General features: G+C 50.1%; 1 protein-coding gene and 1 long non-coding RNA gene across 3 annotated transcripts in view; both read right to left on the reverse strand.

Annotated features, from left to right (window-relative positions):
* The window catches only part of pkd1a (polycystic kidney disease 1a), a 58,497-nt gene extending 41,168 nt beyond the window's left edge, over window positions 1-17,329 (reverse strand). For both annotated transcript variants that reach the window (XM_049015500.1, XM_049015499.1), the window contains exons 1-4: window positions 16,821-17,329; window positions 1,618-1,689; window positions 1,179-1,247; window positions 309-380 (exon numbers count right to left, since the gene is read on the reverse strand). In XM_049015500.1, the coding sequence (XP_048871457.1) occupies window positions 309-380; window positions 1,179-1,247; window positions 1,618-1,689; window positions 16,821-17,086 (479 nt within the window). In that variant the 5' untranslated portion in view covers window positions 17,087-17,329. The remainder of the gene's footprint in view (window positions 1-308; window positions 381-1,178; window positions 1,248-1,617; window positions 1,690-16,820) is intronic.
* A 5,364-nt stretch (window positions 17,330-22,693) lies between these two features.
* Window positions 22,694-24,704, reverse strand: LOC125742869 (uncharacterized). Its single transcript, XR_007398220.1, has 3 exons — window positions 24,609-24,704; window positions 23,923-24,053; window positions 22,694-22,814 (listed from the first exon to the last, which is right to left on the reverse strand). It is a non-coding gene; the product is annotated as an uncharacterized LOC125742869 (long non-coding RNA).
* Between the last annotated feature and the right edge of the window lie 3,208 nt (window positions 24,705-27,912).

Consider the following 27,912-nt stretch of genomic DNA (forward strand, 5'->3'; position numbering starts at 1 on the left):
TAGGGAGGACAAATGTGGCGATTCTGCTCCATTATATAACAGAAGTTCAGGGAAGCTGAGAGCAGATCCTCCCAGGATGACATCATCATGGTGGACGGGGCTCGGAGAGTCTGGTTTTTCTGGTAACAGATGATGTGGTGTGTTGAGTACTTGGGGTCATCAGTGAGCTACTGTGGCCATTCTGGGTGATACAGCAATGGAGGGTGTGCTACAGATGATACTACTTTTCAACCACCCCATTATGAACTTCAATCAGTTCCTCAGTTTCCACTGTAAAAGGGTTCAGAAGGAGAAATGAAGATACTCACATTTCTGTTAAATTAAATAAATTATTGCATATTCTTTCTTCTAATGTAGAAATCTGGTTGGAGCTTAGATCTCTGGAAGACAAAGACAGAGAGAAACAGGCTCAGCACACATAACGTCAGGGCTGGTACAGGGTTAGCAGCAAACTGCATAGCCTCCACCCCAACCCGCTGGGCCACCTACATCTCCAGCAGGGCTGTGCCAGAATAATCAGCCTTTGTTTTACTGGCTAGGATGGAGGGCTCGAGAGTGCCAGACTGGGAAGGTGGGGGGCAGCAGGAGAGGGTGTGGGAAGGCTGCAAGTAGAGCGTTAAGCAGCCTAGAGCAACAAGGGTTAATTAGCCTTAATTGTTCTCATAACTGACGTCCAGAACCCTCAACTTGCCCGCTACCTTTCCGGATTTGCTTCAGCTTTCTGCTCACTTGCACTATGTTAAAAAAGTCAGGTTTATTCTGGATGAGATCAGGCAGACCCACACAGCCCCCTCGATTTATGGAATGGGCCTGAGCCTCAAGCCCTCGCTTACATGGGGGTGCTGTTCCAACTCCCCTCCCTCAAGCCCTTTCCGTCCCTGGTCTAGAACTATCCGGCTTGTGCCGGCCTTCCTCTGTGCAGCCAGAGCGTGGCTGAATAGCTGTGCAGGATGTTCCTACGGCCTGGCCCATGCTCTCCAGGGCTGGAACATTCTAAGGAGGATATGTTGGGGGGGGGGGGGGGTGGTTAGGAGATGTTACATCAGATCGTTCGCCGTCTGGCGATGCGCTATGGCCAAGAAGAACAAACAGATTCTCGAACTTCTCAAACCCCCAGCACCACCAGGCTGTGGTGTCCTACAGCTGCAGAAGCAGGAAGCCGGACTCAGCACACTTACAGAATGGATAACGTCCCACATCCGAAGATTCCGCGAGGAAGAACAGTTATACGGTTACCTTGAAGATACCTAGAGCGAGGGACAGACAGAAGGTCTTAAGAATAGTTTCAAATGACCAGAACAGAGTGCAACTCATTAATCAGGCTCAATAACGTAGAGTGTATTCTACAGGCCCCACCCACGAGTACTGTATACAGAGACTGTGAACACCTGTACACCTTCTCGAAGAATGAGCCTGCGAGGGTTTAAGTTCTCTTCGTCCCTGAGCATGTGGGAAAAAATCTACTAGCAGAAATACACATGAACAAAGTCTGAAGCTAACAGTTTTGGCGAAGGGTGCTGTGCCCAAACCGGGCACGCGGGCGGCCATCTTGTCCGTCCGATCTTCAGCAGCCGCACAATGATGGGGGACGGCAGCAGAGAAGGACGTTGTACTTACAGCTCCTCCAAGGAAGTCAGGCGATCAAAGAGATTGGCATCTAGTGAGGAAATGCGGTTTTTGGACAGATCCCTGTGGAAAGAAAAGGCAGGAGGAAATGAAAAGGCAAAGAGTTCCATGTGGGACCCAGATGGTTTAACATGGCCGATGCAGAGGGCGCGGCCACTGGGGTGTCACACTGCGCGGCGGGCATACACTGCGTGGCGGGCATACACTGCGTGGCGGGCATACACTGCGCGGCGTCTACCACACACACCGGCACACCCTTATAGAAACAGGGCCAACTGCTTTTAACGTTTAATGCACACTCACTTACAGAAACACACACACACACACATATAAATATATAGATGGATGTATCCTGTAATGGCCATAATGGATTCCAGTACTGCTTACCACCCTCCCCAAAGGCATCCCACTGTTTCAAGCCCAGTTAATTAAGCCGATTAAGTAAATTATTACTTCGGAGCTGCCCAGCCGTCCCGAGTGCTGAGGCATCCCCCCCGTTGATGGGGAAAGCAGAAAGCAAATTGCTCTGATAAAGGCTGTAGTCAAAAAAAGAATCTCTGGCAGCAAAGTACATGTAGCAATTTGATGGAAGACAAGCTCAGTGCATTTGTGTTCCATTAGACTTCATTACTGATTCTGGTTGGGCTGCTTGGCAGGACCCTCATCATGGGGAGGGCCATTGGATTGTCAGGCTGGATGCACTGATGAACTAATCTTGATAATCAGAGAACTAATCTTTTCTCACCTGCTTCCACTCCCTCCCGCTAATTCGACACCGAAATGCTCTCTGCATTATCTCCAGTTCCATCTTCTTGGGAGGAATCTCACATTTTCTAGCCCCTTTTCTGGGAACCAGCCCACAGGTTTGTTATCAATTAATGGGTCTTGGATCACTGACATGTAGAGGAACATCTCTGCGTGACGGTGCTCGTACCACGTCGATGAGAGGAAAAGGTGGCTGGCTCTCCACCAAAAGGGAGAGGAACCTCACCCATCATCCAAGGGCGACGCTCTGCAAGTCAAGCCTAATTCAGGAAAACTGGTGAATTTATAGGCTTCAGAAAGGGAGAAGAAACCATGAGGGATGGGAAGGAAATAAAAACCAAAACAAGAGAGCGATAGGTGACGAGGTTGCGGGACTTTTTAAGATCTCTGTAATTCATCAGCACATGGGGAAAACTCTGGTTCCCCCTCCCCAGGAAAAGGAAACGTATTAAGTTGGAGTGACAGAGTCACAGAAGATGATTCTCCTATCACTGCCCTAATGCTCCATCCTACCCGTCAGGGAGCCTATGAGATGGATGGAAGTAATTATGGTAGCAGGGCAGCAGAGAGGCTGGGCTGGCGGCTTGGTGGTTTGGGCACTGGCCGCTCCGCAGTGCCTTTTGCTACTGCTAGGTACCTTCGGCAGCTTCTAGAAATCGCTCAGAAACAAAAACCCCAGTTGTATTAGCAGAGCCACATATAAAATGGAGGTGGTTAGAGTTTCCATGAGGCACAGGCTGGGCCACTGAGCAAACTAACGCCGTCCAACAAAAAGAAAGCAGTAGCTTAAGTTATTTCTGCAGTCAGAGGACTTGTTCCATTGTCATGCCTCTCATCTTCGCTGCACAGATGACTTAATCACTGAACTTTCCCACTGCTTTGTATCCCACTGCTTTGTATTACATACAAGTACAGCCAGAGGATTTAGTACTGCAACAAAAAATAAATTAAAAAAAATCTATAAATGATGCCCCTCAGACTGCAGGTATGGACCAGTTAGTCATGTACTAAAACTGCCTTTTCACCCCCCATCATGCTCTCTGTAGGTGAGAACATGCTGGCCACGAACAGCAGCCACCTGCTTCAGTGCCCAGGGAGCTGGGGGTTAAGGGCCTTGCTGAAGGACCCGCAGATGTGCTGAATCCGGGCTCGAACCTGCAACCTTCTGATCACAGGCACCGAGGCTTAACCCACTGAGCCACACGCTGCCCGGGCAGAGACTTATAATAAATAAGCTTTCTTCAAGGCTGGAACACTACAGATGCATATTCCCTCAGGCTCACCAGGCTAAGGAAAGAGAAACAGTAGCTGAGGTCACTGCTGACGGGTTTTTTTTATTTGCTACACTCAAAAGCCTGTTCTTGGGGGAGAAGCACGTCCCAAACGTCACAGGCTGACTCATAGCATCTCTGAGAGTCTGCTTGGCCAGTTTTCCGCACAATAGTCCTTTATTAAAAACCATATAGCCAGTCGACTCTTAAATACAGTTACATTAGGATGATTCCCGGAAGTCATGCTGATCCCACTTGAAGCGTCTTCCTTCTATGCTCCTTTCAGGATCTCCCATCCATCTCCATCTATCAGTTCCAGTTCCTGGGGAACCACACCAAAAGGGCTTTAATGGTCCCCTGATCACCATGCCTTTCCTCTTAGTCTTCCTCTTTTGCTGTCCTGTTTTTTCACCCAATCTCTCTCCCTCCGTTTCTTTGTGGTTATTTTCTATGCCAGGCGTGTAGCAGAGCTCCTGCGCATGTTGGTGTGCTGGCATGCTAGCGTGCGCATGTTGGTGTGCTGGCATGCTAGCGTGTGCCGCGAGCATGTGTGTGAGGGAACAAGAGTGCAATTCTGTCCAATTGTGTGTCTGTGAGAACAGGGTCCTGGTAGTGATTCCCCAACGGAAACATCTGTACATTCCAGACGGGCTGTGTAAGAGGAATGAGGTTCATCTTAAAAGCCCAACGTCGCGGCTCCCTTTGGCGGAACACAGCGCCGCTCTGCTCCCTTCTTCTCCACTGGAAAACTCATGCTAAACTCGTTATGCCATGATCTGGCAGCTCCTGGGCCTCCCGGTTAATCGCCGAGAGCATCCGGGCTGCACATCACTCTCTGATGTAATGCCTTTCGTGTTTCCTCTCTTTGCGTTCCCTCCCATCCTTCCCCGACTTGTCTGTCTCCCTCATGCTCATCGCTACGTCCAACACAAAGCCTGGCAGCACAAGGTAACTGCAGTGTGCTTCCAGGCTTGAGCCGGCTGACTCTAGCCCCCTAGGAAAGGGAACTAGGTGGCTGAAATGGAGACACCTTCTCTCCATGTTGCTCAACATGCAACTGTGGAGGTCGAGTGCTCCGCTGGCCCCAATATCCCGCCCCCCCTGTCACGGGGGGAACAAACATGGAGGCGTCTCTGCCAATATTTCCATTCATGTCTTTAACGTGTCATGACAGGCACTAGAGGAAAATAAACTTGTTTTGAAGGTTTCCTGCTGGGTTTCTTGGTGTTTTTCAAAGGTTTCGCAGCGGCGCAGGGCCGGGATTTTACGTACTTTTCCAGAACCTGGCACAGGCTTAACAATATGCAGAGTTTCCACTGGGGGAGTGATGGGGGTGTGCAACTGGGAAGAGCACCCACCTCCTGCCTTACTGTGCTTGGCAACATGGAGCAGCAGGCTGCCAGCATCAGGCTGCAATTAAAATCTAGCCCCAAACGTCTGTTGTAAACCTTACTGGTTCAACCGAGGAGAAGGGAAAACCCTATAGGCCCCCCCCCCCCCAAGATTTTAACATCTTCCTTTACATGTTGCTATAAGATAAACCCATTTATCACATGATTTAGCCAGGGAAGGAGAGCGCATGAGGAAAGGGAGACAAAGCGAATCACCAGTGACAATTCTGGCCCAACCCAATTCAACCCAAAACACAGCTAAATGAAGGCTTCCTTCTCAGTCCAGCCAGCAAGTACTGGTTCCCCTAAACTTTGGTCAAAATGGACTCCCAGGATCGAGCCATCTTTCCCTGCCAGAAGAAGACAGACCATTCATGGACGGCTCATAGCACAGTTGGTGTGCCTCGTCCGCTTGGCGTTCAGTGTTTGGTCGTCACTCTAATTAACCTCTTCTAAAATAACTTTAACAAAGAAAAATGAAACAAGTCAACTTTCGAAAGGCTTCCTACGCAGTGGTTACCTGATCATCAGTGGTCACTGATGCAAGATGGATCAAAATGCGACTGTGGTCAGGGGTTTGGGGACAAGGGGTATCTTCGAACGTAACATCGGGTTTCTGGCGAGATCTGATCTTTAAAAACGGTGAATTCCAGCCACTTGTGGAGCCTTTGCTGCCTTAGTGATGCATTCCTCATTGCAAGCACAGCACCATAAACACAGATCTTATAAAAGGCCAGAGCGAGTGTGAACTGAAGATGAAAACAGACATTCCCCTCACAGAACAACAAAAGACAGGCAGAAACGTCCCTCTTCGGACTCTCCGGACTCCCGCCACCGTTGGACCTTCAGCCTGTATCTCCCTGTCCTCCTCGGGCTGTTGCTGAAACAGAAGGTAGTCCCCTCTGTGTAAACATGACCGTGCAGCCTGACCTTTTCACTATATAATAGCTGCTCCTGTTCCTCACAGCCCTGCATCAGGAATCCCGGGCGACATATGGTTTTGTTTTAGGACGGCGAGTGTGTGATTTGTGAACTCCATATATGGTGCGTCTGGTGCCACTTACTCTGCAACGAGAGGGAGAACCTCCTCCACCCCCACCGACTTTTCCTGTCATCCAGCTTGGGTCTCTCCAGTCCTCCTACCATGTGCCTTTCTCTGGGAACATGATCGATCGCTGCTGTGTCCTCCTCCTACTCCAGTTATCAGTGCCACCCTGAGCTCCTCCTGTTCCCTCACCCTAACCCTAACCCTTGCTCACCAAAACTGATCCTAGCCTTTTATTCACCCCGAGTTGGTTACAGCCTTCTACCCAAATTGGTCTGCAGCAAAACATTGGGTTACCAAAAAATTTCAGTGGCAAAGATGGTGCTGATAAGAGGCAGGTTACCAACAGTGATACAGGCAGGAATGTTTCACAGCCCAGTGGCTCTGATGTGTTCCAGACGTTAAAGGGAACGTCAATCTTTCTGTGCTGTTTCACCAAACAGCTCACCACTAGCTTTTGCGGTCTGCTCAGCATAAAAAAAAAAACTTTTCTGTGTGTGCGTTCTTTGTTTACATTTTAATGCCTTTTCCTGAGAAGGAAATGACGCCACCCTGTGGCTGGAGCCGGCTGGCCCCGGATCAAAAGGCTAGCGGGAGAGCAAGCGCCGCTGGGGAGGAGCCTCAAGCGTTAGGGTCCTGAAACATGCATCCACTGCTGCTGTCAATTCCCGAAAGCAGCCTGGCTCCAGCAGGACACTGTACCATGTGGCCAGAGCGAGCCCTACCTTCCTACAAGGAATATCACGAGTGAAATTTAATTGGCACTTTCTCGGCAAGGGGAGGTGAAGAAGCAGGAGGGAAGGAACTAGGTGGAAAGGGGTGTGCGGCTAGCGGGAGCCCACGCCCCCTCCCGTCCTCGCACTCCTCCTCTTCAGCATCCTACTCCAAGCCCAGGGTGGGTCTCGGACATTCTGTCCATTTCATCACAGGGCTGCTGCCTTGGCAGTTGAGGATCCAGCTGGCAGCAGAGACCTGGTCTGCTCCCCATACATCAGCGTCTGAACACACACACACACACAGACACACACACAGACACACACATGCGCATACACCCACACACACACACATACACACACACATGCGCATATACCCACACACACCCACACACATGCGCATACACCCACACACACACACATACACACACACATGCGCATATACCCACACACACCCACACACACACATGCGCATACACCCACACACACACACAGACACACACACACATGCGCATATACCCACACACACCCACACACACACACACACACACATACACACACACATACATACACACACACACACACACACACACATCCCAGATGTGTGGGCAGTGCTGGCTTGATGATTAGGGAAGCGCACTTGTAATTGAAAGATTGCAGGTTCCAATCCCCGACCAGCAAGGCACCACTGAGGTACCCTGAGCGAGGTGCCGCCCCCACGCACTGCTCCCTGGGCGCTGAATTAGCTGCCCCCCGCTAACACAGTGTCACATATGTGTTAAATGTAGAAGACACACTTCATTGTTGTGCACTGCGTGCTGTGGTGTGTCAACAATGACAATTAATCATTAAATTCTAATTCAATTCAAATGTGTCCCTCACTTTGTGTCACCTTGGACTCTGCTCTGCTTGGACCTTGGAGAGACCTGCCAGAGCACAGCGGAATAAAGTTCTGTGTGATGAAGAAAAAAAAACAACATTCTCACAAGCGAGCTCGGGCAGCACCAACACCCAGGACGGCTGGGATGTCCGGTGCCGTTCTCTCATTCCCACTCCCATTCTGGTCAGCGGAGCTGCTGATATTCATCAGGAATCCTTCACTTGCTCAGTCTCTTTTATTCTCATTCGGATCTTCAGTCAGATATGTTTGGACTGACTTCTGGTTACTAGGAATTATCTGTCGCTTAGGTTACTGGGGGGATTTTCTTTGGTTGCTTAGCACCCCGGAGGTCTTCAAAGAGGCAGCTACTCAGGTATGATAAACAATGACTAATACACAGCCTGCTTTACCATGTGCTGTGCTCTAGGATTGCTGTGTGAATGAATGTTTATTATTATGGACAGGTCATTCTTTGCACTCCTTCATTTTGATTGATTTTAGTTTGCTAGGCAGGAGATGGATTCAGTAGCCACACTACGCAAGCAAGAAACTCCACCACTCATGCTCCTCTGCAAGCCCCACCTCACTCCCCCTTAAAACCTCCTCCGTCTGTACTCCACTACTCATGCTGTTCTGAGAGCCCTTCCACACACCCTCTTAACATCTCCTCCTTCTGCACTCCACCTGTTCATGCTCCTCTGCACTCCTTCTTAATGTCTCCTTCTCCTTAACTCTACCCGCTCATGCTCTCTGCGAGCCCCTCTGAACTCCTCCTTAACACTTCCTTCTGTTGCACTCCACCACTCATGTTCCTCTGTGACATCCTCCATGCTCCTTCTTAACACCTACTCCTTCTGCACGCCAGCTGCTAATGCTCCTCTGCGAGCCCCTCCATGCTCCCTCTTTATGCCTCCTCCTGCGCACCACCTGCTCAGGCCCTTCTGCAAGCCCCTCCATGTCCCCACTTAAGGCTTCCTCCTTATGCATTCCACCTGCGCATACTCCTCTGCGAGCCCCTCCACACTCCCTCTTAACTCCTCCTCCTTTTGCATTCCACCTGCGCATACTCCTCTGTGAGCCCCTCCGCACTCCCTCTTAACTCCTCCTCCTTATGCACTCCAGCTGCTCATACTCCTCTGCTAGCCCCTCTATGCTCCCTCTTAACTCCTCCTCCTTATGCACTCCAGCTGCTCATACTCCTCTGCTAGCCCCTCTATATTCCCCCTTAACGCCTCCTCCTTCTGCATTCCATCCGCTAATGTTCTAACAGTCCCTCCATGCCCCCACTTAATGCTTCCTCCTACTCCACTCCACCCATTCCTGCTCCTCTGTGAGCCGCCCTGCTTCCCCCATACACCTCCTCCTCCGTTTGGCTTCCCTCTGCCTTCTTCTTTCACTTCTCTTTTGGCTCCTCTGGGATTTTCTCCCTGTCCATCTTGCCCTTGTGGCTCTCTAAGACGTCACAGCCACAATGGCCAAGCACATCTGTGACTTCCAGGTGTGACCCCATTGATAACCAGCATCATCGCCTGTGGGGATGCTTCCTGTTGGCGTGGCCCTGGAGCATTGTGGGTAAGGAAGCCACATACCACTGCCACTAGGTGCCATGTTTATAGCACTTTCATTATCTCACTTGGATTGTTTGTTTCCTATGTGCTACAATGAAAGATGAACATGGACAGATTTGGCGTTTGGCGACTGCACTTAATTCTGTTTGTTTGTTAATCAGGCCATTAATCTGCCCCATCGGTATGCGACGCTTTTACAGCGGGATGCCAGGTGCTTATACTTGGCTCAGGGTGCGAGGCGACTCCTCTGGATCGTGGCACTGGGTGCGGCTTCACTTCCTTCCGTGGCCCAGGCCCAGGCTAGCACTGTCCTCTGAACCTCAGCTGGTCTGACTGGACCAGAAAGGCTGAAATCTAACACCGTCCAGCAGAACCAAAATGATCAACGGACAACGCAACTGTGCTTAGAGTGCTCTGCCCTGCGTAGGAATGCAGAGCAAGCGGACCTCAGGGCCCAGTGCAGGCCTGCATGTCTCACTGCAGGAAGCTCCTCAGCAGCCTTTCTTTCCCTGAATTGAGGCCCACCCTCACTGCCCATGTCCGCCCCTCGCAGCTCTTACTCTCGGCCATGATCATATGTTTTCATCTAATTACATAGTGGAGAATTTAATTATCACTTTTGAATCACTTCATCTTTGTGCAGGGAAACATAACAGTGAGGGGCAAAGACGGAACGCAAAGGCTTTTTGTTCCAGTGACAGCAGAAGCCTGAATCTGGGCACTGGTCTGCAGTGCACATCTGGACCCGAGCCAGTAGGGGGCTCTGTTTGGCAAGGAACACCAGTTTCCGGTAGCAGAAGGAAAATATACCATAGAGAGGCGACAGACCTACACAGAGACACAGGGAGCCACACGCACGCACGCACACACACACACACACACACACACACACACACACACACACACACACACACACACACACACACAATGATGACCGTAACCCCTACCCAGCCCTAACCTTAACTATAAGTAACCAAAAGAAAATACAAGAGTTTGACATTTTTGGTAGCAGTCACAGATTCTTACAGATTGCGGGGACCAAAAACATTGTCCCCATAAGGTAAAACTAACAGGTTTTAGCACATTGTGGGGTCATTTGGTCTATGCATGATCCACACACACACACACACACACACACACACGCACAGATATCCACTAACACAGTCCTAAAGGTTGACTGTCTGTTCATTACCCAGGTATACAGGTGAATTTTCACTTTACACAACACAGATAGCGCATGGGAGAGTGTGTAGGTGTGTAGTCGATATTAATCAATGGGGGGGGGGGGGTGCTAATGCTGGAAAAGAATCTCAGACTGAAAGCCTGAACCGTCTCAGTGCCTGCTGCTCGACTGAAAGCAGATTATCTGGGAGGGTGTATTATCCACTTTCAGATGGACACCCTTGCATGCCCCCCCCGTCCCATCACGTATGGCAAAGGTGATAGGGCCTCCTCCCCGACTGGGCTCCACAACTTCCCTGTCCTCCACCCTCTCCTTCTCCCTCCTCCCACCCTTCCTGGCAGCAGCCAATGAGCTCACAGAGAGGCGAGGGCCAGCTGGAGCACCGAGGAGAGAATAATGACTACTGATGATGGAGCCCCGCAAAGGAAAACAGCCCAGGCCTCCAAAGCACACAGGAGGTGTTACCAGTTTGGGTTCCCTGCAAAAAAATAAAAAAAGATGGATAATTGGAAAGTTTGGGATTCTGTGCAGAGTGCACAACAGAGAGCCTTTGTGCTCTGCTGGCTGTTGCCCTGGCGACGCATGGAAAGTCCCGCCCCTTACAGGAAGTGGATGGTGGGGACATGAAGCTCAGCGGCCAGCAGCAGGTACCGTGCAAACAGTAGGGTCTAGGCAGCACCGGCAAGGCGAGAGCAGGGGGAAAAGGGCAAACGTCAGGCTAAAGCTGAGGAGGCTCGATGGCAGCGGGGAAGGGGCCTTCAGTGAGCTATGAGCTCAGCTTGGGAGTAGCACGAGCGGAGAAGGGAGGGGCCCTGCTCCGGGTATGCACACATTTCCAAATATTCTGAGAAAATTCTTAAAATCCACAGGCCACATTTCTAAAGGAGGAGGAACACCACTCCCTTCGCTGCTTCTACGGGAAAAAGCCAATCACTCACCAGCTGGGTTAACGATTGCTCAGAAAACACAACCTGGAGGGCTTCTGCACCTCAGAGCCCTTAACGTCAGGAGGACTGGTCTGGGAGAACCGGCAGCGCAGGCGAGACTCAGCAGCACTGTGGCGGACGCCTTGGGATGTGACCCTGCAGGTCCTCTGGGGTCCGTTTGACCCACCAAGCGATGAGGGAAGGAAGAGAGTTGGAATCAGAGAGAGGAGACGTACAGGGTGGAGCAGAGCAAATGGGATGAGACAGGTAAAGAAGGAGTGCAGAAAGGATGGTGAAGGATGGAGAATAACAAGCATAACAAGAGGGTCACTAAAGGGTGGAGCAGAGAGGGAAGCTAAGGGCAAGGGGGCCCAGTTCACTGGAAGCCATTGGGGGCCAGTGTACTGGGAGTCACTGGGGTGACACCAGAGGTGGTGTGGAGGGAGGGAGGAAGTGATGAAAGTACTGATGAGGATAAGAGGTGGAGGCAGGCAGATTCTGAAGGGCAGTGGGAAAGTCCAACAGTTACTGCCTCAGAACCACTGGCCACTGCAAGATATAGAACTTAAACGCCTAGGAAGGCAGTGAGGAGGGGGCCCAAAAGGCCAGGCAGGGCGGGGGTTTTGCATGGAACGCAAGGCACGGCGTGGGGGGGGCAGAAGGCAAGGCTCTTCTGTGGGGTCCAGAACATGAAGCTCGGCATGGGGGGGGTGTAAGGTGAGGCTCGGGGGGGCTGCTGACATCATCGCCTGCCTCACTTGCACCTCATTTACAGGCCTGGGAGACAATCTCTTCACTCCACGATGGACTGATGTTGTAATTCAGAATCACCATGGCAACAAAACAAACGTGGGGCCAACAGCCCCCCATTCCGGCTTATAAACAAGTGTCTCTGACTTGCGGCCGTCCTGCATCCTGCCCTGGCGAGATCGCGGCTTCCTCCTCCACCTGGAAGTCGCCACGGTGACAGCTGGGCTGTGTGACACGGTGTCCTGCTCCTTACTGCTCCGGAATGGTGCTGGTGGTATATACAGCCCCCCCCCCCCCCCCCCGAAGAGAGATGGCCCCCACTGACACACCACTCCCGGGGACTGCTGGGCTCACCATGCCAGGGTGGGGAGTCCTGCTTCCCTGTCAACGTAAAGCTCCCGAACCGGGACGGGCCCCAGGGCCACGGGGCCCCAAACCAGCAGCACCATCTCCATCACGTCTCTGGCCATCACCACTGGCGTCCCTCCTAAGTGCACCACACACAACACGGAGGGCGATGGGTGAGCAGAGCCATAACCATGACAACCAGGCAGGCCTCATTTGTGGAATTCTGACGATCGGGTTGGATGTTTTGCCAGTGCCTGTCGTATAGGCACTTTCAGAGCAGGCGTGTGAGCTAAAGGCAGGAAACACCTTCACTTTCTCTCAGGCCTTTTACCCCCCTCCCCTCTCGTCTCTCTCCCTCTTTTTCTCTTACGCCCCCCTCCACCCCCACCCTCTGTGGTTGCGGCTGCTTATTCCCGACAGGAGGGTGGGGATGCAGTGGCCGAGAGTCCCCGGGAAAGCGGCAGGGGCGCAGAGGCTCTGTGACAGCTGCCGGAGCTCAGAGACGGGCCGCGCTGCCAGAGAGCGCACTCTATAAACAGGCTATTTTTAAGGGAGGCATCTTCCGGCTGTGAGGGCTGCCTCGCAGAACTGCAGAGGGGTTACCGTGGCGACGGGGCACAGCAAAACTACAGCGCGGCAAGCGCGTGAAGGGCCGGCTGTGCTCCGCGTTTACACCAGTGGCCTGATCACCAGCTGCCGCTGTCAGGCGTAGGCCTGGGTAACGAACTTCGCTACTTCTGCGGTACCGACCGAAATGCTGCGATCCTATCGAGGACTGAAAAAAATTAATTCTTATATAAATTGTGATACCCAGAGTGTAAATCTCAGTGCCTGTGAGCTAATAAGCATGCAGCATACTTGTGTAAAGATCTAAAGTTGCTGGTGATCGGCTGTCTAAGGTAACGTTACACAAACACGTCATAGAGGTTGGAGGAAAAACATATGCCCAGAACCAAACCTGGGGGGGGCGAGGAGGGGGGATGCGCTTGTGCGTCTTATTTTTTTTGTTTGTCACAGTTCAGAAAAATGCCTAAAAAATCAAAAGTGTGGTTGTACAGGATTCCAGACTGCGACCATTTTCATGCAACTGAATTTTATAACTAAGCGCACCAGTGTGACGTGCACATATGCCCCCCATACAGCGTCTGACCGCATCGTTGAAAGTTCACGTGAAACACCCGCAGAGAGCGGGAATTACTGTGTGCGTGTGTGTGCGTGTACGTGCGAGCGAGATCATCGAAACCTGGTCTGATCGAAGTTCCTACTGAGAAGGCGCTTACACTGATAATCTTGCTGATTGCCTGACCACAAGCACCGGCGCTAACATACTAGTTACACGGAGGTGGAGGAGAAGCACAGGGGGGGTATTTTGTACCTCGATAATAAGACTGAATACCTTCTTGCTTGCGTCTCCGGTGCTAGGGGAAACGAGCCGGTGCGTATCGGCAGGGTAACGTTATGTCGTGTTTTTGTTTGGTGAAAAATGAAAGATCGATCTGCTGGTCAGAGTTATTTATGAATTATATACATGCTGCAAGTCACACAAGTAAAATATAATTAAAGCTGTGAGCTGTTATGACTGCTCCCCCAGCAACTAACCAATAACTAACAAAACGACTTGTTCAGATAAAAGATTCGTGCTGTACTTTTTAATGCATTTTCAATGCAACTGTTTTACAACTTATTGGTATATAAAAAAAGTATTGTTCAGGAACTGGTATCGAAATCAAGGTATCGTTTTGGTACTGGTATTGAAAAATTCTGAACGATGCCCAGCCCTAATCACGAGTCTGTGTGTGAGAGTGCAAGAGGCAATGTCCCCCCCCCCCCCCACTGGTGCCAGCACTCCATGGCTCAGTGACCCACTTTTTGGGTCTGGATCAGGGAAACGTTTGACTGGGGCAACATATGACAGTGAGGCCAGGAGCTCAGGGTGGAACTGTAGAAGTCAGGTGGCCTTTATACTCAAACTGCCACAGAAGATGCGTCTTTATAAGATCCATTTGGCAGCTGAATCATACTCATAGGCGGCTTGATGCATCATCAGAAGTCCACGGTTTCAAGGCCAGTTGGTTTGCATCTGGAATTTTGTTCATTAAACAAGCAGCGTAATTCACAAAACGGTGGATGTTACAGACACCTCATCCTGGGTATTTAAAAAGGTCTCTAGTTGGTCCATAATAAGCAGGAATGTTTGTCCTGCCATGGATCTGGATCCTAGCCATAGTCTCCCTTTCCTGTGATAGGCTCCTGGATGGATGGATGGATGGATGGATAGATGAAGAAGTCTAATTCCCCATATGGGTATTCATCAATCTCAAGGTCCTGGATTGTAACAGGCTTGTAGCTTTTTATGATAAATACCTGGAGCCAGTACAATGAGCCAGAATCAAATGGAGGACATAGACCCGTGTAACCATAACTCACAGAGACAGTGAGCGTGCGTGCGTGTTAATCTGTCACACACACCTGAAGGTCCTCACAGAAATCGATGGCACACAACAACAAGACTGTAGGCAGTATAACACTTTATGGATGGAAGCCTGTCTCTGGATGGTTGTGGGTTCAAATCCTGTGGCCAGCAAGGTCATCATCTCGCCACTGGGCCCCTAACCTTAATTGCTACAGCAGTGCTGGATGCCAGCTGTCCCTGCGCACAGATTCCAAGCTTTGACCAAAAGTCAGAAATTAGCGATAGATAGATAGATAGATAGATAGATAGATAGATAGATAGATAGATAGACAGACAGACAGACAGACAGACAAACTTTATTGATCCTAAAGGAAGTTTAGGCATCCAGTAGCTCAAACACACAAATTACACATTACTAAAAGAAATGCACATTGCCAGTTTTGCACATCACAGTGTTACTGAGCCTGTGTTCCCAGCATCCTGTGCACCATGAGCGGAGGACCTACACTGAGGATGTGGCACACAAACAGATACCATCAAAGTCACAGAATTGCTTCTGGGTTAAGAATGCCTTACTGGATACCTGTCAACTGGACTGTCAGTCCAAACCAGTCTCCTCCGGAGCACTCTGGTATCAACAACTGTCCCGTCAAGGTAAATACACCAAAGACCTGCAATCAATCATTTATCTTCTATTTCAGTGATTATTAATCCCTGATTTACTCTTTAACATCACTACCTGCTTTCACGTAATAAAGAGGCGGGACAACTGGCCAGACCAGGCTCCCTTCGATCAACCTCCCTGCGATTCAAGATCGTGAGTTTTCTCCAGTCCGCCACGCTAAAAGACGCTAGAAGGCCACCACGTTTGCGGCGAGAGGCTTCAGAAGAGGCCGGGCACAGATCGCGGTCCCTCTTCCCCATTATCTCTCGTCACGTTATCATCTAACGCTCCGTCTGCGCTGAAACAATCCTACCGTATGATCAAGGAAGTAAAAACTCAGCTGTCGGAAAAATTGCGTCCTTTATAATTTTATCTGCAAGGATTTAGTTATGATGAGCTGGCGTTTCTGAATAAAAAAAATCACCCTGTGATTGTGGCGTTTTTACTCACAGACACATTAAATCTATTTAATAGCAATTAAGAGTTAAGCCTGTGGTCACGTCAAGTACCAATGGACGGGTATGAACAATGATACACTAAGGGATAGGTCTTAGTAATCTTTGTTATTGTGCGATTTTTGATAATAATAAAAAAACGTTCTTAAAGAAAAAAGCCAACTCAAACCCAGACTAAATGAAGGCATCAAAAGGACCAAGTTATGTTTGTCAAAAGTAGATGAAGATCGGCTTATTGCAAAGAAACGGCCCCGGCTCCTCTTTCTCACGCTTTGGGGAGAGATTTAAACAGGACGGCATCAAATACAAAAGTGGGACTTAAAGACTGTTTTATAATAATAATAAAAAAATCATTATGGAAATAAATTCTATTCACTGTATCGATGTGCGTAATTATTACTATTTGTTCTATTGTCTACATAATCTATAAATAAGTAAAACAGCGATTTATTCTTCTAATTTCTATTATTGATCATCTTATTATTATTATTATTATTATTATTATTATTATTATTATGTCCTCTTCTAGCGCAGTTTATCAGTGATTTGGTTACAAAGACACTAGTTTTCTATTATATGTATCTTTTTATCTCTTTAGTAACAGTTCAGGTGAAAAGCGGCACCGTTACAGAGAGTAACGGCGGCCGCCTCCATCTTTCGGACGGCGCTGCTCACTTTCACTAGAGTAACAGCTTTATGGGGACAAATTGGGCACAAGACGTCCGTTTCCAGCCCTTTTCCAGTGTCAGACTGGGAAGACGTTTTACAGCAGACAAGAGACACTTTTTTCGTCCGATCGGGCTGCCGATCTCAGGTACTTACAGGGTTTTTGTTCCAGGCGGGAGGTCCGCTGCTTCGGGTACCCTGTCCAGTCCGATGCTGGAACAATTAACCAGGCAGGAGTCCGGGGGTCCCAGGAGCGGACACGTACAGTTGGTGGGACAGGGGCTGCAGCCCGGGCCGCCGCCGGAGAGCCCCGCGGTTCCGATGCTGCACAGCGCACACAGCAGGCTGCAGGCGAGTCCAAACTTGGAGAAACAGACGCCATGTTCTCGCTTGGATACAGTCTGTCCATTTCCACAAGGCATAGCTCACTCGCATCGCATCGCCCTTGCTTTTGTAATTCGTCTCGGACCGGGGGGGAAAAAGCTGCCTCTCCTCTTAAGGTTTGCATAAAATTAGGAAAAGGTGGCGAAGAAAATTAAGTCTCGATATTGGTTCTCCCGTTTTTTTGTTTTTGCTTTTAACGGAACTAGCTGAAGTTCTTGGGAAAAAAAAGTTGCAGGCTCCCAGCTTAAAGGTTGCGAATAACTTCCTTCCCCGCTTCCCTTCCCCCGGTGCAATACCCCGCGTCTCCGCTAGGGCCGCCGGCAGCGCCTTCCTGCGCCTGACGTCCGCCGGCTTCCTTCGGAGATGCTGAGCAGGACAGCAGACACGATGCGCCCGGCCGCTCGGCACCTCACACCTGGCGAAAACAGGATCGCTCGAGGCTGGTCCGGGATCCAGATTTCGGACAAAACCTTCAGCGCAACGCATTTCGTACTTAATAATTAGGTGAGAGTCCAGTGTGACTTAAAACTAATGTAGGTCATCTGAAGATTGGACACTGCAGCTGAAGTTCAAATTTTAAGAAGAAAAAAAAATATATATGCAGAAAAATACACACATAGATAGATAGATAGATAGATAGATAGATAGATAGATAGATAGAGTTATAGGGGAGTAATACTGAGGTTATGTCCTTGAATTAAATGAAGATTGTGAAATTATGCTTGATTTGCAACTGGTAAAAAGTTGGTATTCCAATTCCATTCTGTTGTTCACTTTCAGTAAATTATTCAATAAATTACATGAAATATGCAAACACTTCATTATAAAACAGACTTCGTGATGATGGTTTATCGGAACGTAACCTCATCACATCCTGCGGAACGTCAGTATTTTGATTCTGAGTACAGGTGCATGCCGTTCATCTGGCATCGTCAGGCCGTGTTTTTGGGAAGTTAGGGCCCAATGTTAGTGTGACTATTCCTCCAAGCTCGGGACTCGAGTCGCTCCGACACCCTCCCAGGCCACACGAGTGCGCCAGCAAAGTACAACAATCAAACATGTTTATAATCTTTAGCTTCTAGTTCCCACAAATGGCTTCAGCAGCAGCCACAGAGTCACACTGCTCTCTCTGGACATGCGATGTGCGAACCAGGAAAACACTAAAAGCAGAATGCAGGACATTTCCTGTCAACCGCCACACAGGGGACATGTTAATGAGGACGGGACTGAAATGTCTATTTTACACCCTGTACAGTCCACATTCCTGCCAGTAGGAGCTGTTAAAAAATATGCACATATGCTTGTTTGACACTAGAGGGAGCACCAGTCTCGACATGCATACAATGGGAGCCTGAGCCTGCAGTAGCTGGTCCTGGGCATTTAAAATCAGCTCACGGTTGCTATAGTCACACATGGATGTCATTATACTGGAAAATCAGCATATTTGAGAAGCTGCAGCTGGTTGTTTTAAACACCACCCCTTCCTGTCTCACATGAATCCATTCTGACTCCAGGCTTTCATTTTCCTCTTTAAGCTTGTTTGCACATCCACCGCTACGTGTTGTGCTCTGCCGGCCCCAGGAGGGCCTCCGTACGACGCTCCTTAACCCCCCCGCCAATTCTGCATCACAAACCCAAAGTCCCTTTCAGTTTCCTGTTCTCCAGCTGGGCCACGCGAGAGAGCCACTCCTACTGTGCTTGTGTTGGCGCCGGTCCACTCCGCAGACTCGCGGGCTGCCTGGCCGTTCGGCTGCCTTCCGCGGCTTCTGGGCCTCGGAGCGGGATCCCTCCGCTCTGTACCGAGGCAGGCGCCCCGCCGCGTTTCTGTTTGTTCGGCTGTTTGTTTGTCCTTTGGCTTGTTTGTTTATTGTTGCTAATGAAATAACTGTGCCGAGTGGGTCCCTCATTGGAAGCTCTGTGGCCTTAATGCGTCCCTCCTGTTTCACATTATTGCATGTACCCCCCCATCAGAGTGGATAGAGAGGAACTGATCACAGGATCACTGCACAGTTCAAGCTCATGCTGCCAGTGTGCCCCCCCTCCCCCCACATACACCTTTCGATATATGTGAAGGTCTGCAGGATGACATCAGTCTCCAAGCATCCGTCAGCAGCTGGTTATCTTGGCCAACTGATGCCCACTGCTACATCTGCCATCTCCCTCCATCAAAGTCTGTTCTTCATCTCTGGATTCCCTCCAGTGCAGGCCTGCTGCTTCCGTGCGCAGTGTGCAGATTGCGGCGGCTAGGCAGGCTGAGCCACACCCAGACACTGCATCCCTTGTGGATCTGACCTGCGTTTCGACATCCCCTCCATCTGTGGGAGTGGATTCCTGTATCTGGACTCCGTACACCCAGACATTGGTAAGGCATGCTGATCAGTCTGATAGACCGCCTTCTTCCAATGGAATACCAGAGAATGACCACCCTGAGAGGACTGCCTACATGCAAGGGAACTGTATGACCATCCTATCAAGCCGGCACCTCCTAACAGACCTCCTTTTCTTTAGTGTTTACCCTGTTCCCTAAATAAACCTTGGCATTACCTGTGGTACTATCTGGACTCTTGTTCTAAGTCTCCTTGCCTGCCCCAACATACACATAAATAAACCAAGAATATATTTATTTGTGCTTTTATGCCAAAGTAGACCATTGAAATGTAAGCATCATCACTGCATCTATATTTCTCCACTTCGGGCACTATGGCAGGCTACCACATTACATGCCTCTCCATAAACCCACGGAGACCTGCACTCTGTAAACGTCCTGATGTTCACTGACACATTTGAGGTGACCAGATTTGTTCAGGGACACACTGGTACAGCTGCCTCTCCTGATCTGAACCTGTCACATTCAGGCCAGAAAGATGCTGCTATCTCCTTTACACCACTCTGTTCAGTGTGCAAATCTCAGCCTGAATCGCTCATGTCCCGTAAATGCTGAGATGTTCTTGCAATCAACCCAACCTGGGGAAGCAACCCCACTGAGGTCAGCGTCTCCGGCGCCCTTTGGGGGAAATGGAATTCTGGGTAAGAAATTCCATTCAAATTCTTCAAATTCTGAAGAAGAAGCCGTCAGAAAGAGTTTCAATGCTGGAAATGCTCCTCGCTGGAACCTGGGATATCGGGAAACAGGAGAACATCATTGCAGCTGACAGTGCTGCTGCCAGGAAGTACAAAAATCAACAGCAGGCCTCAGCGTTAACTTATGAACTAATTATCATTTTGCAGGAGCTGACAGAGGCTGAAGTGCAGCCATGTCCTGGGCCCCCCCCCCTTTCCCCCCCCTTTCCTCCCTCTGCCATGTGTCCCTCCTTCCGGGTCGCCCATGCGTGTGTCACACGAGCACAGCTGTAAACACAGAGTCCTGCTCCAGGAAGCAAGGGAGCCTGGCAGCTCTGGGGGTGGGGGGTTCCCCCTTCATATGGGCTTATAAACAGACAAATCAGGGAGCCAGCAATGACAGCAGGGCGGGACATCTGGGAAGAGAAGCGGAGCAGTGATTGGTTGGTGTAGCGAGAGGGCAGTTGCATGGTTGAGGTAATCATTAACTGCCCCGTAGCAGGGTCAGATTGATCTAGTTGCTCTGATGGGCCCCTGGGAAGTACTACAAAATAGCAGTTGCCCAGGTAATGAGGAATGCCAGCCCTGCAGCAGCCTGGAAGGCATTTATCACGTGATGTTATGTTTTCCACGCGGGAGGTCCCTCCATGATCCTGCCCCCATCCCACCCCAGCCAAGCCCACATTCCCCTTTAGCCGCACGCTTGGAGGCTTCATATCTTCCATATCAGAGGGGTGATCTTCAGCCAGGCCAGTTTTGTGCCACAGAGGTCTCTGGCCAAGCTGCCACCGTTCGATCATCCTTATGCTCTTTCTGTGGCCCCACTTTGCCGAATTACCTCTACTCAGACCCCCCCCACGGGGACCTTGTGGTATGAGAAAGGACACAGTGTCAGTGATGAGCGCTGCTTTTCTTGGCCCCAACTGCGGCGGGGCAAGGGCGGCTGGCTAGATTATCGGTCTTCCTTTGTGCCTTAAAAGCCCTGCTGGATCAAATGCTGCCCCCCCCAACTGAAGCAATGCAAGAGGGATAAATGACAGGGGAGCACTTGTGGTGGAAGGAGTTGTGGCATGAAACAAACAAACAAAAAACTGAAAGTCTTTTCTAACAGTTAATGACATTAATTAACAGACAACAAAAAAATAAATCTGGATATTTGCAAATCAATAATTAGATGACAGAAGGGCATATGATCAATAAAACCTGCAACCAATGACAAAACTCTGATATCTTCATAAACCACTGACAAGGGCAGCTGAAATATTATCATTCTGCAAGGTGTGTGAAGGTTCACTGTCGCCATGTCGACATATACAGCTCTGCCATGATGTCATCTTCCAGCACAAGCTGTTGAAAGCGTCACTACAGGGCTGGGGTCTGTGACCCGACCCAAGACCGACGGGGCCAGACAAAGTCCTGGGTTTTGGGCTCAGCTCAGGCTCAGGTGCATTTTTTATGCGTGATTTTTTTTAATGCACAAATGTGTTTGCTGAGTCATTTTCTCATTTCCAAACCCACCCCCACTTCTTCCTTACCCTCCCATCTACCAGCTACCAAGCAAGCGTCTGATTAGCAATGGAAGAAATGTGGCAAAATCTCACAAATGTCTCCACATGTACATATGACTAATATTTCCACAATTTTGAGTTTGGGTTGGGTTTTAGATTTACTAGCACGATTCGGGCGGGGGGGGGGGGGGGGTTGGGTTTGGTCGCAAGGTCTCGGGTAGGAGCTTTCATTTCAGGACTGTACAGGGCTGGGATTCCACTACACCTGGGGAAATGGCCACAGGTGCAGGAAGCCAGCATGGATCCTGCTGAGAGGAGAGTTGGGGGGCCAGTTATGAGCCTCATGTCATCTCTCTCCCTCTGCTTTACTTACTTTCTTTCCCTCTGTCTCCATTTCTCTCGCCACTCTACCTCTCTTGGCACTCCCTCCATCTCTCTCTTTCACTTCACAATGAGCTCGCTGGCAGGATGGAGCTCACTGGCAGGATGGGGCTCACTGGCAGGATGGAGCTTGCTGGCAGGATAGGGCTCACTGGCAGGATGGGGTTCACTGGCAGGATGAGCTCACTGGAAGGATGGGACTCACTGGCAGGATGAGCTCGCTGGTAGGATGGAGCTCGCTGGCAGGATAGGGCTCACTGGCAGGATGGGGCTCACTGGCAGGATGAGCTCGCTGGTAGGATGGGACTCACTGGCAGGATGGAGCTCACTGGCAAGATGGCGCTCACTGTCAGGAACACTGTCACGTCGAAGCATGTGCTTCTTGTGGTTGTAGCCTTGGCCTATGCTGTGACAGGTCATGATTCAACAACTGGTGCAAGCACTTTATCGCCAACATTCCCCTGCAAAATCTAAGACCTGCGGCAGCACGCTATGCTAGTTTATATTTGATGAACGGTTTGATTAGCAGTGCCCTGACATGGTGGACAGGAATCTGGGTGGTCTGACGTCCCTCGCTGCCTGGCAGACATGGACTCAGTCGATCTGTGTCATTTACCAGAGTCTAATGCAAATCATGAGAGGGATGTGGGGGGGGCGGGGGGTCCCTGAGAGAGGCTCAAGCTGAGACACATGTTTGGATCATATATTTTCAGAAAATCACAAGTAATGCGCTGGGCCCCCCTTGCTGATATTGTCCTGCCCACCGTGAAGAGGCGTTATTCCCTTCAGTCTCCAGGGAATACGGTTCCTCGGTCCCCTTGCAAGCGAATGAAATGTAGATCATTTAAAGATGGACTGTAATACTATTACTATTACCACTAATTCTGCTACTACTATCAACGACAAGAACAACAAAGACAATAATAATGGTGACAATAATAATAATAATTATAATAATAATGACAATAATAATAATCCATCCATCCATTTTCCAAACCGCTTATCCTACTGGGTCGCGGGGGGTCCGGAGCCTATCCCGGAAGCAACGGGCACGAGGCAGGGAACAACCCAGGATGGGGGGCCAGCCCATCGCAGAATAATAATAATGACAATAATAATAATGACAATAATAATAATGACAATAATAATAATAACAATAACGACAATAATAATAATAATAAAAAGAAGAATACAGTCGGGGTGGCATGGTGGTGCAGTGGTTAGGGTGAGGGGGGCGGCATGGTGGTGCAGTGGTTAGGGTGAGGGGGTGGCATGGTGGTGCAGTGGTTAGGGTGAGGGGGGCAGCATGGTGGTGCAGTGGTTAGGGTGAGGGGGGCGGCATGGTGGTGCAGTGGTTAGGGTGAGGGGGGCGGCATGGTGGTGCAGTGGTTAGGGTGAGGGGGGGCGGCATGGTGGTGCAGTGGTTAGGGTGAGGGGGGCGGCATGGTGGTGCAGTGGTTAGGGTGAGGGGGCAGCATGGTGGTGCAGTGGTTAGCACTGTTGCCTCACACCTCTGGGACCTGGGTTCGAGTCTCCGCCTGAGTCACATGTGTGTGGAGTTTGCATGTTCTCCCCATGTCGTCGTGGGGTTTCCTCCGGGTACTCCGGTTTCCCCCCACAGTCCAAAAACATGCTGAGGCTAATTAGAGTTGCTAAATTGCCCATAGATGTGCATGTGTGAGTGACTGGTGTGTGAGTGTGCCCTGCGATGGGCTGGCCCCCCATCCTGGGTTGTTCCCTGCCTCGTGCCCATTGCTTCCGGGATAGGCTCCGGACCCCCCGCGACCCAGTAGGATAAGCGGTTTGGAAAATGGATGGATAATACAGTATGAATGAATGTGTACATCTGTATAATGGGTGTGCTTGTCTTGTTTCTGGCCAGGACCCATGCCACCTGGTCGGTGGCCATTTTGAATCCCACTCACTCCTTGATGTCGGCTGTGGATGACGAAGTACAGACTCCTTTCGCCTGTTGTTTGCTCAGGATGATGACATGGCCTCGGTTTTTCCACAAGGCCTGAGTCAGATTTTGGCCGGTAGACCACGGCTCGCACTCCTGCTCAGACGATGACAAAGTGCCCCGCATGAGCGCCCTCTACAGTCCAGTACCCCATTCCCAACATTACATTATCAGCACAGAGAATGGTGCCCCCTACTGGTAAGTATTATTATAGTGTGACCCCTTGTCCCACCTCACAGCCTGATGTGCTTTATTTAAAGAGAGAATATATATGTGAGAAATGGAGGCGTGGCCAATTCCTGAGGAGGTGGGGTCAGGTGATCAGGTGACCTGTGTCCTGTTTCATTACACTGTTAATGACTGCTTTCTTTTTTCTCATGCCCCGGTCAGGAATTATATTTACAAATGTACTATGAGTCAAGCCAAAAGGTTTATTGGGGAAGGATAATTAAATCATGAAAATGAAAAGGACTCAATGACAATGTGGGCGGCTCTCAACAGATCTGAGTGCAGAGGCAAGTGCTGGCTGTTCACTGCGGTTTGTGATGTTTATGGGCATGACATCGAGGCACTGGAGAGGCGTCCAGTAGGGGGCGCTAGAGGCTAAATGTCCTGCTACTGACAGATACTTCCCTTTTGGCCTTTTCTGACCTTATCTCCAGAGGCTTCGGTTGACTGTGAAGCAGCCAGCATCTCCAAAATCGGTGTCCATGGTGCTGTCTTCGGTGGGGGGGGGGGGGGGGGGGGTCTGAGTCTGCTGACAGGAAAAGCGGTTCAGGAACCTGGAGTCTCGCTCATACTTAGAGGCAGGGACGGATTATGGGTTGTGTGGGCCCCTGGGCAAAAAGTTCGCGAGGGCCCCCCCCCACACCACCACCACCACCATCACCAGCACCACCACCACAACCACCACAATTCAAGGGCCCTTGGCAGCCAAACGCCCTCCCTATAGGGTCAGGGGCCCTTGTAGGCAGAGGATCAAAGAATGTAGGCCTTCTAAAATAGACAAACAAAAATACATTGTTGATAAGCGTTGCAAATTGTTTTGGGCTAGGGGCCCCAAGGGCCCCCTGCATCCCAAGGGCCCCTGGGCAGCGTCCCTGCTTAGAGGGGTGGGATGACCTAGCAGCCCAGGTCTGAGCTGGGGAGTAGTGTTCAGTGTAAAAAGTGACATGAATAAAGAATCACCTTTCCTTCGGATCTGGAGGAGCCAGCGGGGATTGTCCGGGCATTTCATAAGGGGTCCACCCAGCTGGCTCCCAAGGAAGACGTTCTGGGCAGGTTCCATGGGGCGGGGGCCACGGAGCAGACCCAGGACACCGGGGAGGGCCTAAGGAACATCAGAAAATCCCTGAGAAATAGCCAGAGAGTGTAGCCTTGCAAAGAGGCCTGGCGTGAACTGCTCTGCCCACTGCCAGTGCCGTCCTGACAAGGAGAAGAGGAGCAAAGATGGGTGGATGGATAATGACTCAGAGACATGCTTTCTTATTAAGGTCTTATTGGTTAAAATTCGGTTACAAGTTGATTCTTCTTGACAAAAATAGCAGCGAATTATAATTTAACACAAAATCGCGTTTATCAAAGTTTTTTTTTTTCTTATACAAAGATATATTCTTTTAGAGCTCTCTCAGGCAAACCTTGAATTTAATAAATCTAATTAAATAAATTCAGTAGGATATTTTAAAAGCCCAGCCACTCTCAATCTTCCATTTGCTTATGATGAATGAATTCCCCTAATGCCAGTTCTAACCAATCAGAGGCAGTGTCCTATCTGCCTCTCAGTGGAAACTGCGGAGAGTTTTATAAGTGAAGGAAAATTCCACACAAGAGAAGAACAGGAAAATGTCTAACAACAAACAACGGGAGTTAAAAAACTGCACAGTAGTGTATTGATAAGAAATCAAAAGATCTTTAGTGCTTCAGGGGGAGTCCTGGCAGAAACTGTAGAGATAATCTATGGAAAAATCTCCTGACTGCTCTCTACAACCAGCTCCTTATCTGCCAAGAAAAACTGGCAAAAATCACCGTTAGCTGGTGTGGAAAGTTGATGTGGGCCTGTCCAGCTGGACTTCTCTGGCTGTAATTGCTACCAGAGTGCCTCCCCAGAGTGCTGAGCATGTCTGCCACTGGTATGTACCTTTTCACAAGGAGTAAAAATTTCTAAAGCGTGCTGTGTGATTTCACCAATCACAAGACTGTTGCCACCAGCTTCTAAAGTCATTCTTGCTGCCGCTAGCATTAGCCGCTAACCTTTCTTTTTAAGCTTCTCCTGATGGTGACCTTTCAAATTTCAGCCTCCTTTTTTTTCAATATAGTAGCACCTTACACGTCCTCGTACCGCACACGTCCTCGTACTGCACACGTCCTCGTACCGCACACGTCCTCGTACCGCACACATCCTCGCACCCTGCATTGCACACATTCTTACATCGCATGAATCCTTTCACCACACACGTCCCTGCATCGCACACGTACATGCATTGTATGTGTCCCTGCACATGTCCCTGCACCGCACGCGCCCTTGCACTGCACATGTCCCTGCATCGCATGTGCGCTGCACTGCACACGTTCTCACGCCACATGTGGCCCTATACTGCACATGTTCTAGCACCACAGATGTCCCTGTACCACACATGTCCACTACCTGCATGCATCCCTGCACGGCATACATCCCTGTACTGCACGCATAATCACACAGCACACACTGCACACATCCCTGCACTGCATGTATCCCTGCTACACATGTGTCCCTGCACCAAGTGCGTCCTTGCACTGCATGCATCCCTGCACAGCACATGTCCTTGCACCGCACATGTCCCTGCACTGCACACATCCCTGCACCACATACATCCTTGTACTAAACACGTTCTTGCACCGTATATATCCCTGCACAGCACATGTCCTTGTAATGAAAATTTCCCCGCACTGTACACGTCCCTGTACCGCACGTAAACCTGCACCACACATATCCCTGCACTGCACTAGCCTGGTGTAGGCGGTTCAGCTGGGACTGTGAGATCAGGCCACATTTCTGTGTCTCTCTCCCTGCGCCTCCCAGCACTCCTCTCTTGGACTGCCCTTATTTACGTCTTGTCCAGGACCATTGCCTGCCATGACCTGCTAGCCCTTCTCTGGTGACAGTACCATTCTGCTCTCCCCCAGTCGGTTTCCATGAGTGACCAGTTTTAAATGCATTGTGCCCAAGGCTCTTGCAGGCTCCCTCTTAATCTACGGTCCTGTGTGTCTCGAACAGTGCTTGAGGTTCCACTCAGAACTCATCTTTTTCTCATTAGCTCTTTCTTAAACACTCAGCCATCTGCTCCTGGGCTGATCTTCCACCTTCATTTATACCGTATTTGGCCTTTTTCCACATTATCTCATATCTGTTATTCTGCTTTATCATACTCAGTGCCCTGAAGTGTCTTGGAGGGTGCACATAAATAAATAAGGTTCAATACATCAATATAAATAAGCCTCTTTGTGAGCATACAGACCCCACACAGGGAGGACAGCACACTGCCAGAGAGGCTTCACACAGGGAGGACAGCACACTGCCAGAGAGCCTTCACACAGGGAGGACAGCACACTGCCAGAGAACCTTCACACAGGGAGGACAGCACACTGCCAGAAAGCCTTCACACAGGGAGGACAGCACACTGTCAGAGAAGCTTCACACAGGGAGGACAGCACACTGCCACAGAGCTTTCACACAGGGAGGACAGCACACTGCCAGAGAACCTTCACACAGGGAGGACAGCACACTGCCAGAAAGCCTTCACACAGGGAGGACAGCACACTGCCGGAGAACCTTCACACAGGGAGGACAGCACATGCCACAGAACCTTCGCACATGCAGGACAGCACACTGCCACAAAGCCTTCACACAGGGAGGACAGCACACTGCCACAAAGCCTTCACACAGAGGCTTCTGCCATTATAAAGGAGCATCTGTCTA

This window comes from Brienomyrus brachyistius, chromosome 5 (genome assembly GCF_023856365.1).
Source record: "Brienomyrus brachyistius isolate T26 chromosome 5, BBRACH_0.4, whole genome shotgun sequence".
Taxonomy (NCBI): domain Eukaryota; kingdom Metazoa; phylum Chordata; class Actinopteri; order Osteoglossiformes; family Mormyridae; genus Brienomyrus; species Brienomyrus brachyistius.